Below are 13,364 nucleotides of genomic sequence, written 5' to 3'. Positions count from 1 at the left end.
AATCACTGTATCGATAACCTAGTTGTATGAATTTCTGTCTGATTTCTGTTCCCGAAACATGGAATTTCCCCGCTGTTTTTTTTTAGTTCGTTGTTTTTGATAAGTTTGAAAACTTAGTGCCTCTGTGGCGGCTTGGTCTTCCATTTCTATCCCAGTTCCTGCTCCCCTCAGTGCCGGAAACTCAAGGGAAATGCGGCAGTCGGATGGACACTCTGAAAGACAGGAATGAGAAAAACGCTTTTCAAAATGGAAGCATCAGAGCAACTAAAAAAAGTTTTTTGGGGGGCGCATGTTCCTACCAATTGTTCGCCTACTAGAATTTGTTTTTACGGTGCACAAGATCTGCAACGATCTTGGAGCACCAGTCAAGAAGGCGAGCTGAAACCCATGCTGGGCAGTGCCCATGAGACTTCATGCTGCCTGACATCAGGCTCCACTGCTGAAGACAACATGGCCCAAAGGTCAAAGGTTTGCACCAGTTCTGCAGCGGGTGAGAGCCATGTCAGGCACAAGCAGCCTCTTAAAATAAGAGTGCTTCGAACTAACAGTACAAGTTGAAATCTTGTTAAAACATGAGCAATTTGTAACTCATTTGTGACCTTCCTTGTGTTAGTTAAAAATACAGTTGTGGATTATGGAGTCCTGTGTTTGTCCATACAGTGGTGATTTGAAAAGTTCAGAGCCTGCTGAAGGACCCACCAGTTAACAACGTTGTTCAGCTGAAATATGAATCTATACACTTTCATTCAGTTGACTTTTTCAGTGATTAAGTTTTAACGATCATATTCAGCATGACTTAAATGTGCTTTGTTAATAAACTATATGTACAACAGATATTATAATGTAGGTATATCTGTCTCTTGATGAGTCGTATTTGCTGAGCTGTGCATGAAATGACAAGGGAGCATCCCTTGACATGTTGCACTGTCAACAAAGCATTTTAAAACCCACTACTGGACTGAACCAGTGATTTTGACATGTGGTGGATTTTGCAATTTTGTAAGGAACCGATGGAACCAAAGGATACTGTCACCAATGATCCAAACTATGGAATACAGTACACATAACAAAGCTGGATCTGCTAGTAATGGTGAACAAAGCAGATCACTTGATTAGTATAATACAGAACCTACATATGTGGTCTAGTCTGGTCTTCATCTGAACATCCATCCATCCCCTTTCTAACCACTTTATCCAATCCAGGGTCATGGGGGAGCCAGAGTCTATCCCGGCAAGCCACTGCACAAGGCAGGATACACCCTGGATGGGACAACAGTCCATCGTAGGGCACATTTTCCCAGAACATACAAACACCGCTCCAGGTTTGGAATGGAGCCCAGGGCCACAGTGGTACAGCCACTGTGCCATCGCACTGCCCCAGTTAATTACAACATTAATAAGTGAAATGCTGGAAGGAGAAGGTAGCCTTGGTATTCCTGGAGAGTATTTACAGTAAGGGGGCAATCCAGTGTCCAATCCAAAGGTTCACTCAGCCTGGCATGTCCAATAACCGCTATTTACCGCTTACGTGGCCTTTGCTACTTTCGTGCGCTTCATCCTTTTCCTCCTCATGAGGGTGACCTGAGGCCGCTTCAACCCTGCGATCAGCAGCAGGAGCCTGGGCCGGGACTTGGTGAGCCAGCTTCTCAGTAGCGTCCCCTTGGGAAACCTGCCGGGCGAGAAGAACCCAAGAGGTGACTGACTGCTGATGCACCCTGCCGTTCTACCCTGTGTGAGTGATCAGTGGGCCGTGTCGGGGTCCCTGTGATTGCTTTGCGTACTTGTTCCAGCTGAGCTCTTGGTTACGCAAAGGGCCCTCTGATTGAACTAATCTTCTGCTAATTAGAACTTCATGAATTGTTTTTCAGTTCTGGTAATGTCAGAGATTTCAATTAAAGTGGACAATTAAAAAAGGTCTAATCTCTAAATTAAACAGCCAGAACCGATCCTGGGCAGCCTGGGATCGGTGTCCAAAGATCATAAGCAAGATTCTGGAGGAAACAAATAGCAGGTTTATTTGCCAGTACTTTGCTATTGTATGACACCCTTACAAGTATCGAAATGCATTGTATATTTAAAATCTTTAACTTAAATTTTTAACTGCTAAGTATGTCCACCTCATATAAAATAATCCACACTGCATTTTTGTGATGACATCTTGTACAGAAAAGTTAGGTATGGTGGTCCCTATTGTGTTTACTAGTCATTTGCTCACTTTTTGCTTCATAATTCAAAAATGATACCATCATCTTGCACCAGAAAGTTAATGATTGGCTCTGCAAGGGCCTTGTTTAGGAAAACCTCCAATACTGTATGTTCCCCAGAAAGAGCGTTTTAAAAAATTACAGCCAGGCATTCAGATCTGCAACTCTTCAGAAACATCTGCAGTACCTCTTAATGCCACGCTGCCAGGTGAACAGTGACAAAAAGCATTTCTCCTAATGATTTAATATTCATTAATTGTTGCCATTAGGTAATCCAGATCATCATAATTACTTCTTTACTTCTTCTGTTTACATATATAGTGCTTAATCTCATCACATGCTCCTAATTACACATAGAAACAACACATGGTAATTGTAACTGAAAAACTGCTAAATAAAAAAATAATGTTGTATTTCCCATCCATCTGTTTTTTAACCTCTTCTTCCGCTTCAGGGTGGTGGGGGGGATGGAGCCTATCCCAGCAAGGAAAGGCACAAGCAGGGTAGTCCAGACAACAGCCCATTGCAGGGCAGACATACCCACACTCATACCAGGGCCAATTTCCCCACAAGCCAACTCACTTACAAGTATGTTTTTGGACTCTGGGAGGAAACCAGAGGAAACCCACACGCACATGGAGAGAACACACAAACTCCACGCAGACAGCACCCCCGGTCTGGAATTGAACCCGGGGCCCCAGTGCAGTGAGGGAGCAATGCTGGCCACTGTTGCACCACGTCACCCCCGTGATATTTTCTGATTGCAAAAATTACGTAACATGAATATCATATTACTGTCACCTTCTATGAAGTACATCCTATTATATATTCTTGATATTTGGACAGTCACCTTAATCAAACAAATCCTTTCTCAGAAAAGGGAAACTTTTACACTGCCCATCTGTTTATTCTTACACTTTACTGATAACAGGATAATTGTTTTTGCAATACATATTTATCACCACTTTACTTTTGCTCAGGTTTAGAGTACACCGGAAACTGTACAGGTAACACATCTTATCAAGACCTGATATGGCGCTATCGCTCATTCGCGGTCTTGTTTAATTTACTCTTCTGTCGGCCCAGTCCTTTGGAGTCTTGTTGCTAAAGTCAATGACATCCATCCTGTATCATTTTCTTTAAGCAGCCGGAGGAATTGTTGCTCTTTGTGTCTGTTTTGTTCTTACTGTTCTACCGTTCTGGAATTCGACAAAGCAATCTCCAGAACATTGCAACCATTGTGAATGTTATCCATCTTTCAGCACTCGTTCAAAGCCTTCACTGGGAACGCTCTCTAACTGGCCTACAAGTATGTGATCATGGAAAAAAGGGCAATTCAAATGCGAATCTAAGCCACAGCATCTAGGAGTAAAGGCTATGCTCTTGGCTGAGTTGTGTGCTTAAACCAGGCCCACTGTAGTTGAGAGACATAAAGGTGTTTTCAGAAAAACTAATCGTAGTTCTCAGGGAAGGATTTTCAAACATACTTTGCAGGCAACTGTTTCTGGATTCTCAAATTTTCTTATGTTGTGCAATTGTTTATATCTATTAATTGTTTCATTAGTATTAAATAAGAAGTCCCAGCCTGGCTGAATTATGTATAATAAACGGAGAAGGTCTTGTTCTGTTGGTCAAGTGTCAGATGTCATGACTACTGCGCAGATCCCTGGAAGATTAGACAAGGCCAGTTCACATTTGGAAAACCTACTTGTTAAATGGATTCAGGTTATCTTCTCTTCCCTGCACATCTGTCAAACTTTTTTCAGACTCACCCCTTGATCTCTTTTTAAAACCCATTCTTATCTAGCAAGATTTGTTTTGATGGCCTCACATTGTTCAGCATTGCTCTCTTCTGCTAATAATGGAGCAATAATTCCACCAGCAACACCTACAGAATAGCTTCCTAAATGGTGATACCTTTAGATTACAGCATTTCAGTTTTCAGCTATAGGACTGGGAGAGCTGGTGTTTGGCTTTGTTTTTTTATATACGTCCATTGCCCTCAGCCCTCGGAATTATGAATGCTGAGTACGTTGGAAAATATAAAACCTTCAATTGTTTGACTTTTGCTGTTTGAGCACAGTGCAACTGGCCAGAGAGAAATCTAGCAATGTTTAGATCCGTGAGGGCCTTGCTGAAGCCATTGTGTTGGGGATGTCCATGTTAATATACTGAACACACTATTGTTCAGTTCTGGCCTTTTACTGGGGTGCGCCATCCAGGAGCACATGGGGCACTTTGGGTCACAAGTTCTCTTCTTGTGAGGCTTTCAGTTTTATTAGGTGAATCTGGGTTTTCAGGCAGGCTGGCCTCCCATCTGAATTAAAATCAGAGTGGAGGAATTAAGTCACAGATGACCTGGAGCTCTTGTCTTCTTTAGTGTCCTGTTCATTGTGAAACAGCAAGACCTGTCCCTGATCCGAGTCTGTGGTATGGTTTGCACAGAGAGCTCTGTGCTTTTTGTACAGCTTCAGAAATATGACGACCTCTTGTGGAGATCTGAGGTATAGCTGTTTGGATCTCCTCTTCCCCAGTACAGTTTCTGATGTCTATATCTGTACCCCAGGTGAAAGGAGTAATTTTACAAAGCAAAACCCACTATATTCATTTTATACAAAGGGTTTCTCAATGGAACATGAACTGCACTTTAAGAACTGGACTTAATAAAAAAAACAGAGTTTTCTTGATAAAAAAACTTAGGTGGCTTTTTTTTACACTTTAATACACAGTACATGAAACTATCAGGTGTGTCAATACCATTCCTCATTCATCTGGTAAATACTCTAAGTTTTCAAATATTATTTAAACATAATTTACTCATTAATTTGCTGCCAGATCCTCTTAATTTTGAAACATTTGTAATTTGAGTCTGCATGAGCCCTTGACCTCTTTCTAACCTTTGACCTGTTACTCCTGGCCAATCACTCCAGTCTTGAGCTGTGAGCAGGTAATCTCGTCATTCCTCTCCCTGGTTAGCTCTGCTGTAGTTAGCAGTAAGATTGCACACTTTCCAAAGGTGTTATGTTTTCCTGTAACACCAGGCTTAAAATATGATATGGTTATGCTAGGAAACCCATTTTATGTGTATTTAAAAAAAAACCCTCCTGACCACCGGTAAACACCAGTCAACATATATAATGATTTTATAATCTCAAAATCCAACCGTCCTCATCAATACATTAATTGCCCAGCATTTTGCAAATTCATCTTTTACTGTCTTAACAGCATCGTATCTCTTGTTATACAGGGAACACTACTGATACTTTACTGGTGACATATTTACATATTTCAATTGTAAATACCGTATGCAAAGTCTCTTTACATTTCTCTGTCAACAAGCGCACACGACTACTTACGCAGGAAAAAAATACATGTTTAGGAAACACAAAATTTCAGTGTTAGACTTGAGATTTAAGTGTCCTGGATGAGTTCACTTAGCTTGACATTGTACAGTACATATTCTACTTTGCATGCTTTAATTAGAATACTTTTTTGCCTCCCACCAACTAACAACTCTCTGCACAACACCACAACACCTGCCCACCACCAAACCAGTAAAGATTTACACATCTGAACCCCCACCGTTTGGAAGAACATGAAACTGAGGAATGGCACTCACCAGTTGACCCCACACATTTGTTAGGTTATACCCCTGGCGTCCTTGCAAAGGTACATATAAGATCCAAATGGAGTTTCTGCTCTCACGCTAGAAGGTTCAGCCAGGATGCAAAAACAAATCTGCTAAATAATGGGAGGCCATGAACTCTGAGGGGTTTAAAAGGGAGGGTCCACTCAGCAGTTCTCTCTGCAACGTGGATGTACCATCCTAGCATCCTGGCCAATCAGGGGAGGGGAGCTGCTCGGTTGCCATGACATCTGACACATTACTAACAACAAAACACAGAAGACCCTTTTTTCCCCTCTGTTTATCACCCATGTTGGAAACAGGGCGGGACAAATCGAGCTGCCATCCAAATAGCCCCACCCAGAGAAGACTGTCCCTTTAAATATTTCTTTAATATTAATATCATACAACTTATTTGTAGAACAGAAATTTATGCTACAGTCAAAAGGAAACATAAAAAAAACTATACTGTGCTTGTCGTGTTTTGAATGGAATACATGGCTGGTTATTGCCTCTTCGATTTTGCCAGGTGTTGGTTGATCAGATATTCTATATTAGGGACCTCATGTTAAGCTGAGGTGATGATGGATTGGTGCTGTCGGTTATGGTTTTTAATGGGTATCCAAACCTTTGCTGCCGCGAGATCCAAACATCCCATTTGTAAACAAAGTTGATGTTTCACGCCCACTGCAGAGCACAAACACAGGCGAATCAAACACACGCACGTTTGAGGAGCTCTTGACAAGGTTCAAGGTCTGAGGGTGTGCTTTTATTAACAATGGAGGATCCACATGGCTTAAAACTGCCCAATGCCTGTGAAATCTTTAGAATGGGTCTGAGAATTTCACTCACACATTTCTTGCACGTGTTGTGTAGGCCGTATTATCCAGTAGGGGATTTTCATTGTAAAGACAACCACACCAAACCCAGGTGAGGAAATAACTTCCGTTTTAAACTAGTTCTCTCTTCTATCAATTTCGAACTGCAAGTTACCATCACAGATAGAAACTCAAATGGCAAATACAGGTCCAAGTACACTAAAAAAGTTCTCATAAATTTCATAGCAGGTGGACGTTGCTCAGAGTAAGAGCTTGAGTTTTAGATCTTTTGCAGGATAAAAAGTTTGACACTCTTGGCAGTGTCTTCCCCACTTGATGATAAAATCAGCCACTGAGTTTGAGCTCGACTGGTTCTTTGAAAGTGCCATAAAGAAGAAGGGGCTGGTGGAGTAGAACAGCCATCGACTTGTCTTTTTTATGGATGTGTTAAATTCAGCCATTGAATTCTGTCACGAAAGCGTTCTTTCTGGACCCTATGCAGACGACACAATCCGGGGATGAGTGAGGAAAACATGGGGGAAAAAGCATGCGGGAGTCGGGAATGAAAACGGGGCGTGTCCATGGTGCGCTGGTGTTCGGGGAAGGTGTGGTCGAGGCAAACAGTCCAGAACTGAGTCCAAGGGAGAATCCAAAAGGAGGAAAAAGTCCAAAGCCGGGCGGTCTATCCAAGACAAACGGGGTTAAAAACAGGAACCGAGTTGGGGACGGGGACGGGGACTAAAAACTTGACGGAACCAGGCGCTTCCAGGTCCCGGACTTGCCTGGTATGGAAGCCAAGGCAGAGCCCGGAATAGAGTGAGCACCTGGCTTTTAAGGAGACCTGAAAAGGGGGCTGGAACAGGGAGCAGGTGCGGGGGATGAGTAGAAAACAAGGAAGGGCTGGAGCGTCCTTAAGAGGAGGGGTTTACGAACGTGACAGATTCTTTCCTAGGAAACTGTGAGGTCATACTGTGCTCCCTGACAGCATCTTCTGATTATAGCCACGGCAATGAAGCATTCACATTCTCAGTTACACGGATGTACCCTTTAGACATCTGATAGTAGACTGGCATCCCATCCAGGGTGTATCCTGCCTTGCGCCCAATACTACTTGGGATAGGCTACAACCCACCATGACCTTAAATTGGATAAGTGGCTATTGAAAGTGATGTGATGGGACATTTTTCGTGGCTTTGATTGCCAAGGATCAATGCCAGTGGAGAGATGAGTGAGATCAGTGTTTTTTTTTTCAAGACGGGGGTTAAGACTGAACCCTTTACGATCATCAAGACCAAAAGAACTGCTTTTCATGTGCTTTCAGAGCCAGCGTTTGCTGAGCGAAACTACGACTGCGTGTATTAGTCAAGAGCCAAGGAGCTCAGGCCTGTAGGAATACCCATCCACAGTACTGAGCACTCAGGAAGTCTGGCTTGTTGCAGAGTGCTGGAATGGAATGGAGCTGGCTCACCAGTCCAATAATCCTTCAAACTGTTAACTGTAATTGTCTTTAAAAGGACTTAAAGGTTTGCAACACTGATATACAAAGTGTGTCACCGGAGGTGACCACTCAGTAGAACAGCTTAATGGGTTTGGAGCTCTTAAGAGCTTCTTTAAAGCCCAGCCAACTTGTTTTTACATGTGCCAGAAACAAATTGCTTTGGAAAATATATATATATAAATAACTTGAAAAAAGCCTCTGGGGATGGGAGCAAATAACTGGAAAAATAATGAGAAAACTAGCTTTGGTGGTACAGCTTTTGTTGCTGAGAAATGATCTGGTCAAAAGTTTTTAAGGTTTCTAGCTAAACATTGCTAGTCATGAGCAAACATTGCCCTGTGCAGGTGGAGTCAATCTGAAGGAACATGGGACCTTTGGCCACATATATACATATATTTACCTATATGGTAAACATAGTAAATACTGTATGGCTCTCAGGGTCCATCTGCTATTCATTGATCAGCCAGAGTAAACTGTGACTCTGCACTTTAGTGAGTGCATGCAATGTAAAAATGACATGGGGAATGTGCACTACAAGGCCCATCAAGCCAAAGCAGGTAATAGAAACTGTTGCATTGTGACAAATGAACTGTGCATGGTAGGCACTCCGCACAATGCCTCCAAACCACTCCGGCATACCTGGGGATTGAGAAGTAGCATGAGAACAGGAGTTTCTTCGAAGGGCTCGGGGCTGCCTGTATCCCCTCACGGAGGCTTTCTTCCTACACCTGCAGGGGTGAGCCAGAAGGGGGCACTGGGTGCAACCGCCCTGCAGATCACACGACCCCAACGGCCCCACCTGATTGGTGCTCAGGACAGCAACACAGCATCCCATTATGCAACACCATTGTCTCCGAAAGACAAAACCAGGAGGGCTTGTATCTGCTTATCTCAAACAATGCGATTCACTGGGGGGAGAGAGAACAATTGCAGGATCTAATTGCTGGAACAGTCAGAGTGCTGACTTCAGCTCTCAGTGTTTATACACAACTGAGTGCTGTACAGTACATGCAAAGCTTTATGGCTTTATTTTTTGCTAATTACTGTCACAAATCCTTTATCAGCTCTCTCACCTATCCTTTGTTTTTTAGGGAGGATTTTATTTCTTTTTTATCTTGGCTGAAGTCTCAAACCTCACCATACAGGATACATTTGATATATATGCAAGGGTGCATAACTGTACCTGTTACACACTGACTTATGAGATTCTGTTTCTTTTGTTCATTGAGTACTTGGGGAATATTCAAATAACTCCCCTTAGAAACATCTTTTTATAATGAGAACTTTACTGTCAAGCTGTAATGTGGACACATTTTCAGTATATTTACAGTAGGGTATCTCTGACAAACCAACATGGCAAAAAATAACAGTGTAACACTTTCTAAAGTGCCTTGATAAAACGACAAGAAAAAAGGTGTTATAACCAAATAATATTCTCGTCGGAGCTGTGCTACAGCACATTGAGCTGTTATTTGCTAGACACTGACCCTTGAAATACTAGCTTTTTAAAGCAGCTTTATTGGAAAACCCTTAATTACGGGTCTTACAGACAACAAAATGTTTTAGTTACGGCAAATAAGGGGTAACTGAAACAGACAATTAACATCACGCTAAAGTCTCACACAGCCCCAAAACGGCTATCAATGGGAGATTACATACTTTACATATTAGAGTAGAAATTGGAAATCGCCAGCTCTCTCATTTTAAATTACAGATGTGAGCTGAAGTAAGCAGAGCCCCAAAATATTCTGGAGTCTCATCTCTATTTTTTGAGTGTGATGAAGTGATTTCCAAACAAGGAACAAAACCATAGCTGCAGTAGTGTTACCTGTACACGACTACAGATCCTCACAAAATGGCAAGCGGAAAAGCGTGATTTGAAATTGACACTGACACTGGCGTTTAATATCGCCCATTCGCTGGTTCAAGCTTTTACAGATGTCTGATTTTTAGGAACTGCAAGTCAGTATTCACTCAGACACAGATGCAGTAATGTACGCGGACCTATATAAGAAGTGCTTTTCGAAGCAAAAGTTCAGTATGTGTAGACTAACACTTGCGTGTATTGTTTCAGACGTTTAAGTATTTAAAAGGCTCGCAAGCGGCACGACGCCTTTCAATTAGCGCAGCTGGTCTCACAGCTCTTGGGTACCAGGCTGGTTCCGGACTAGGCTGGCCTCTGTGTTGGTTTTCTCCCCACCTTCACAAGAAATTCTACCTGGATTAACGGGTGTTTCTGCCCTTGCATGCTCATTTGTGTGCTCTGGTTAGACTCCAGATCGCCGCTACCGTCTAGAGCAGACCGTCTACTGCTAAATAATAGGAAATATTAATAAGCTGGATCTCATTGCCGTTTGCTAATCACGATTTTTTTGTTTAGTTTTGCTGTGTATTGTAATTGACCTAGCAGGGGCGCAAAGAGCCCAGCAGCTCCAAGCACGACTGTGTCTTTAAGACATTACTGCATGTTTGACGTCGCACGCTGGTGCTCTGAGCTTCCAGACGCGCAAGGTTCGGTCCTCTCTGTGTCGGGCGTCAATGGCCGAAACTCTGTTTGCAAAAGAGCGGCTCGTCGAACTGACACAGCTGGTGTCCAATCAGACCCTGCATAAAAATCCAGCGCCCCTCATCTCGCCAATTAGAAGTGCGATGAAGCAGGCTGAAGGAGAAAGAGGGGGGCAGTGAAAAGCTTATTTACAAAGTATCCTTGAAGAGTAAAAATGTAGCCCTGCTTTTAAAAATGCGGAGAAAGACAGACGATTCGCCGTCCTTGTGAGTAGAAGTAGGAGCGCCCGAAGTTTTAGTTTTTGCGAATTAAATATATTCGTTTTGCGAGTAATGCAAGCAGAATGTGTTATATCCCGTTAGAGGAGTAGTGGCTTCTGCATTCAGCTTTACGACTTGTCCAAAGAACGCCTATTTCCAGTAAATAGCAGAGATTTTCACATCTGTGCACGCGGTATTAATCTTTTCAAATCCTCCTTGATGGCAGAGACCGTCGCTCTCGCCCTCGTCCCCTCCTTCAGGCAGAGCACCCGAAACAAATGCATTTCGCGGAATCGTTTTTACAGAGAGGAGTGAGAGAAGTACAGTTTGCATGGGTGTATGCAGGATTGAGGTACGAAAACGAAAGCACGGCTGTCCGGTGCGTCACCTGTGATGTTATGTGAAGAAATGCGTTTTGGCATTTTGGTTCCTGAATCTGAGTAGACTACCACGGCATTGCTAGTCCTGGGGGGAGACCCCCCCCCCCCCCCCCCCACCCCCACTGTCTACTGGGTTTCCACACAGCGGGCAAGACCACCTCTCGCGTGTATTTTCTCATGAATGTTTCACACCTGTTTGAAACGGCAGCCGTCGAGGCTTTCCTAACTTTCCTCTTGAAATATACTTTGCACTGAAGTTTAGAATGTATAGTTTAATTTTAGTCTCCATTTCACTTAACGCAATTGGCAGTATTATTATTTGTTTTGTTGTGTATTATTCATGTGCTATTGTGTGGTGATGAGTCTGTTTAAAAGCACTTCTTTATTATTATCATCATTGCTGCCACCTTTGTTGCAGGAAATCCAAGAATGTGTGTCCAGGTTAAAGAGAGATCCCAGGGATGCACTCCAGAAGTGGCATCTTTGCCATCCTGGGAGATATGCATTTACTGGCTGCTTTCCTTTGGCTCTCATTTATACTCTTTTAAGGAACTTCACAGATTTTCCAAGGGTAAGATTTTCTGCTTATATTTTTATGTTATTTTCACTCCATCTGTAATCTTGACCAACAGGAAATTAATTTAAGACAGAAATTAGGCATCCATTTAAATACGGAACGACTTAAAGAGCAATCTGAAATCAGTGTTGTCCATCTACTGTGCATCCTTTCTCCAGATCTAGTTAAAGGCCTTGCATTAAACTTCACAGCTACACTGGGCTGGCTGCCTTTGCAGTATCTAGCTGACTGTACTGCATCGTTGTATTCCAACAAGTGCTCCCTCCAAGACTGAAAATGAACGTGTAGGCCAGAAAGGCACCACCTGCGAGGCAGTCCTTTCATCCCGCACACTCAAGAGGCACATACAGAGAGAAAACAAAAAATAACCTACTGTGTTTACTGCAGTGGTGCGTTAGGAATGAGGTGCCTCCAGAGGAGAATCTAGAAGTGAAAGGAAGCAAAACACACCGGCTGGAAACGTTGAGTGTGTATCACACACTGAGACTAACAATGAGAAAATGCAGATAATGCCCTTCTTACAGAACCGGAAAAAAAGTAGATCTAGATGGAGCCTCGCATAAACATCAGGGTTTTGGTCTTACATGGAATAGACTGAATTGGAAAAGTTGGACGTACTTTGCATCAGGAATAATTGGAGCTTGTCCTTATGTGGAGTGGAAGTGAAAACGAGGCCAGTTGAAGGCTCCTAACACCTATGAATGTGTCCAGTTCTCTAATCGGTTGTCTTCCCCCAGCATCAACATCACAGACATTAAAAATACTGTTAAAAAGCTGCAGTTAGAAAAAGGTTCCAGGTAACAATTAGCCAGCAGAGAGACGTGAGATGATAAAGACTTCAGACAATCTAAAATTATGTTACAATGCAAATCTGATTCATGCAGTTTTTCTAATCCAAATCCTTTATGGATTCTCTACAATTTCCCCAGAATATTTAAAAGCAATGGAAAGAAACAGATTATTTTTTGTTTTATTCACGTCTCCAGTTCTTGATAGGTTCAGTTATTAACTGGGTAGGGCAATATTTAACTGAAAGCACTCTGAACCTCCAGTTGATTGACGTTCTTGTCTATGAGCTTCCCACTGTTGTTCAGTGGCTGATAGTAAGCAAATGACTCATTCAATCAAGAAATTAAGAGGGATTGAAGACCAGCACCTCTTCTGTTCTTCAGAGACTGGCACTGTGGCACTGAATAGTTCTAAACCTGGAAATGTACACCAGGAGGTTATGTTTTATAATATACATTGCTGATTCCAAAGAAATTGATCACTGTTTTTCATAGACATTCACAGGTATGGTAGGGAGACAATTATGAGAGCTAAATTTGTTTAAGACGTATTATAACATCACTCATAGTATTATATCCGCTATGAGACTAGACAATTATGACAGCCCAAGTCCTATTAAAATCGACAGCGAGATAGATCTTTCTTTATCTTTGTTTCCAGGAGGGTTTAATGTTTCATCCTCTGGACATTTATGTGCATGTGTAGTG

The 13,364-nt window shown here is 42.5% G+C and overlaps 1 protein-coding gene and 1 long non-coding RNA gene across 4 annotated transcripts in view; one reads left to right on the top strand and one right to left on the bottom strand.

Annotated features, from left to right (window-relative positions):
- Nucleotides 1-86: 86 nt before the first annotated feature.
- LOC107079328 (uncharacterized) lies at nucleotides 87-5,975 on the bottom strand. The gene is made up of 3 exons (XR_001480284.2): nucleotides 5,824-5,975; nucleotides 1,522-1,669; nucleotides 87-212 (listed from the first exon to the last, which is right to left on the bottom strand). It is a non-coding gene; the product is annotated as an uncharacterized lncRNA (long non-coding RNA).
- A 4,701-nt stretch (nucleotides 5,976-10,676) lies between these two features.
- The window catches only part of hhat (hedgehog acyltransferase), a 97,309-nt gene continuing 94,621 nt past the window's right edge, over nucleotides 10,677-13,364 (top strand). The window contains exons 1-3 of one of the 3 annotated variants that reach the window (XM_069179822.1): nucleotides 10,677-10,917; nucleotides 11,138-11,263; nucleotides 11,710-11,862. In XM_069179822.1, coding sequence (XP_069035923.1) covers nucleotides 11,721-11,862 — 142 coding nt within the window. In that variant the 5' untranslated portion in view covers nucleotides 10,677-10,917; nucleotides 11,138-11,263; nucleotides 11,710-11,720. The remainder of the gene's footprint in view (nucleotides 10,918-11,137; nucleotides 11,264-11,709; nucleotides 11,863-13,364) is intronic. The other 2 variants (XM_069179820.1, XM_069179821.1) reach the window with 2 other exon arrangements.

Source organism: Lepisosteus oculatus, chromosome 17 (assembly GCF_040954835.1).
Source record: "Lepisosteus oculatus isolate fLepOcu1 chromosome 17, fLepOcu1.hap2, whole genome shotgun sequence".
Classification (NCBI taxonomy): Eukaryota; Metazoa; Chordata; class Actinopteri; order Semionotiformes; family Lepisosteidae; genus Lepisosteus; species Lepisosteus oculatus.
This window is presented reverse-complemented; position numbering and strand designations above follow the sequence as displayed.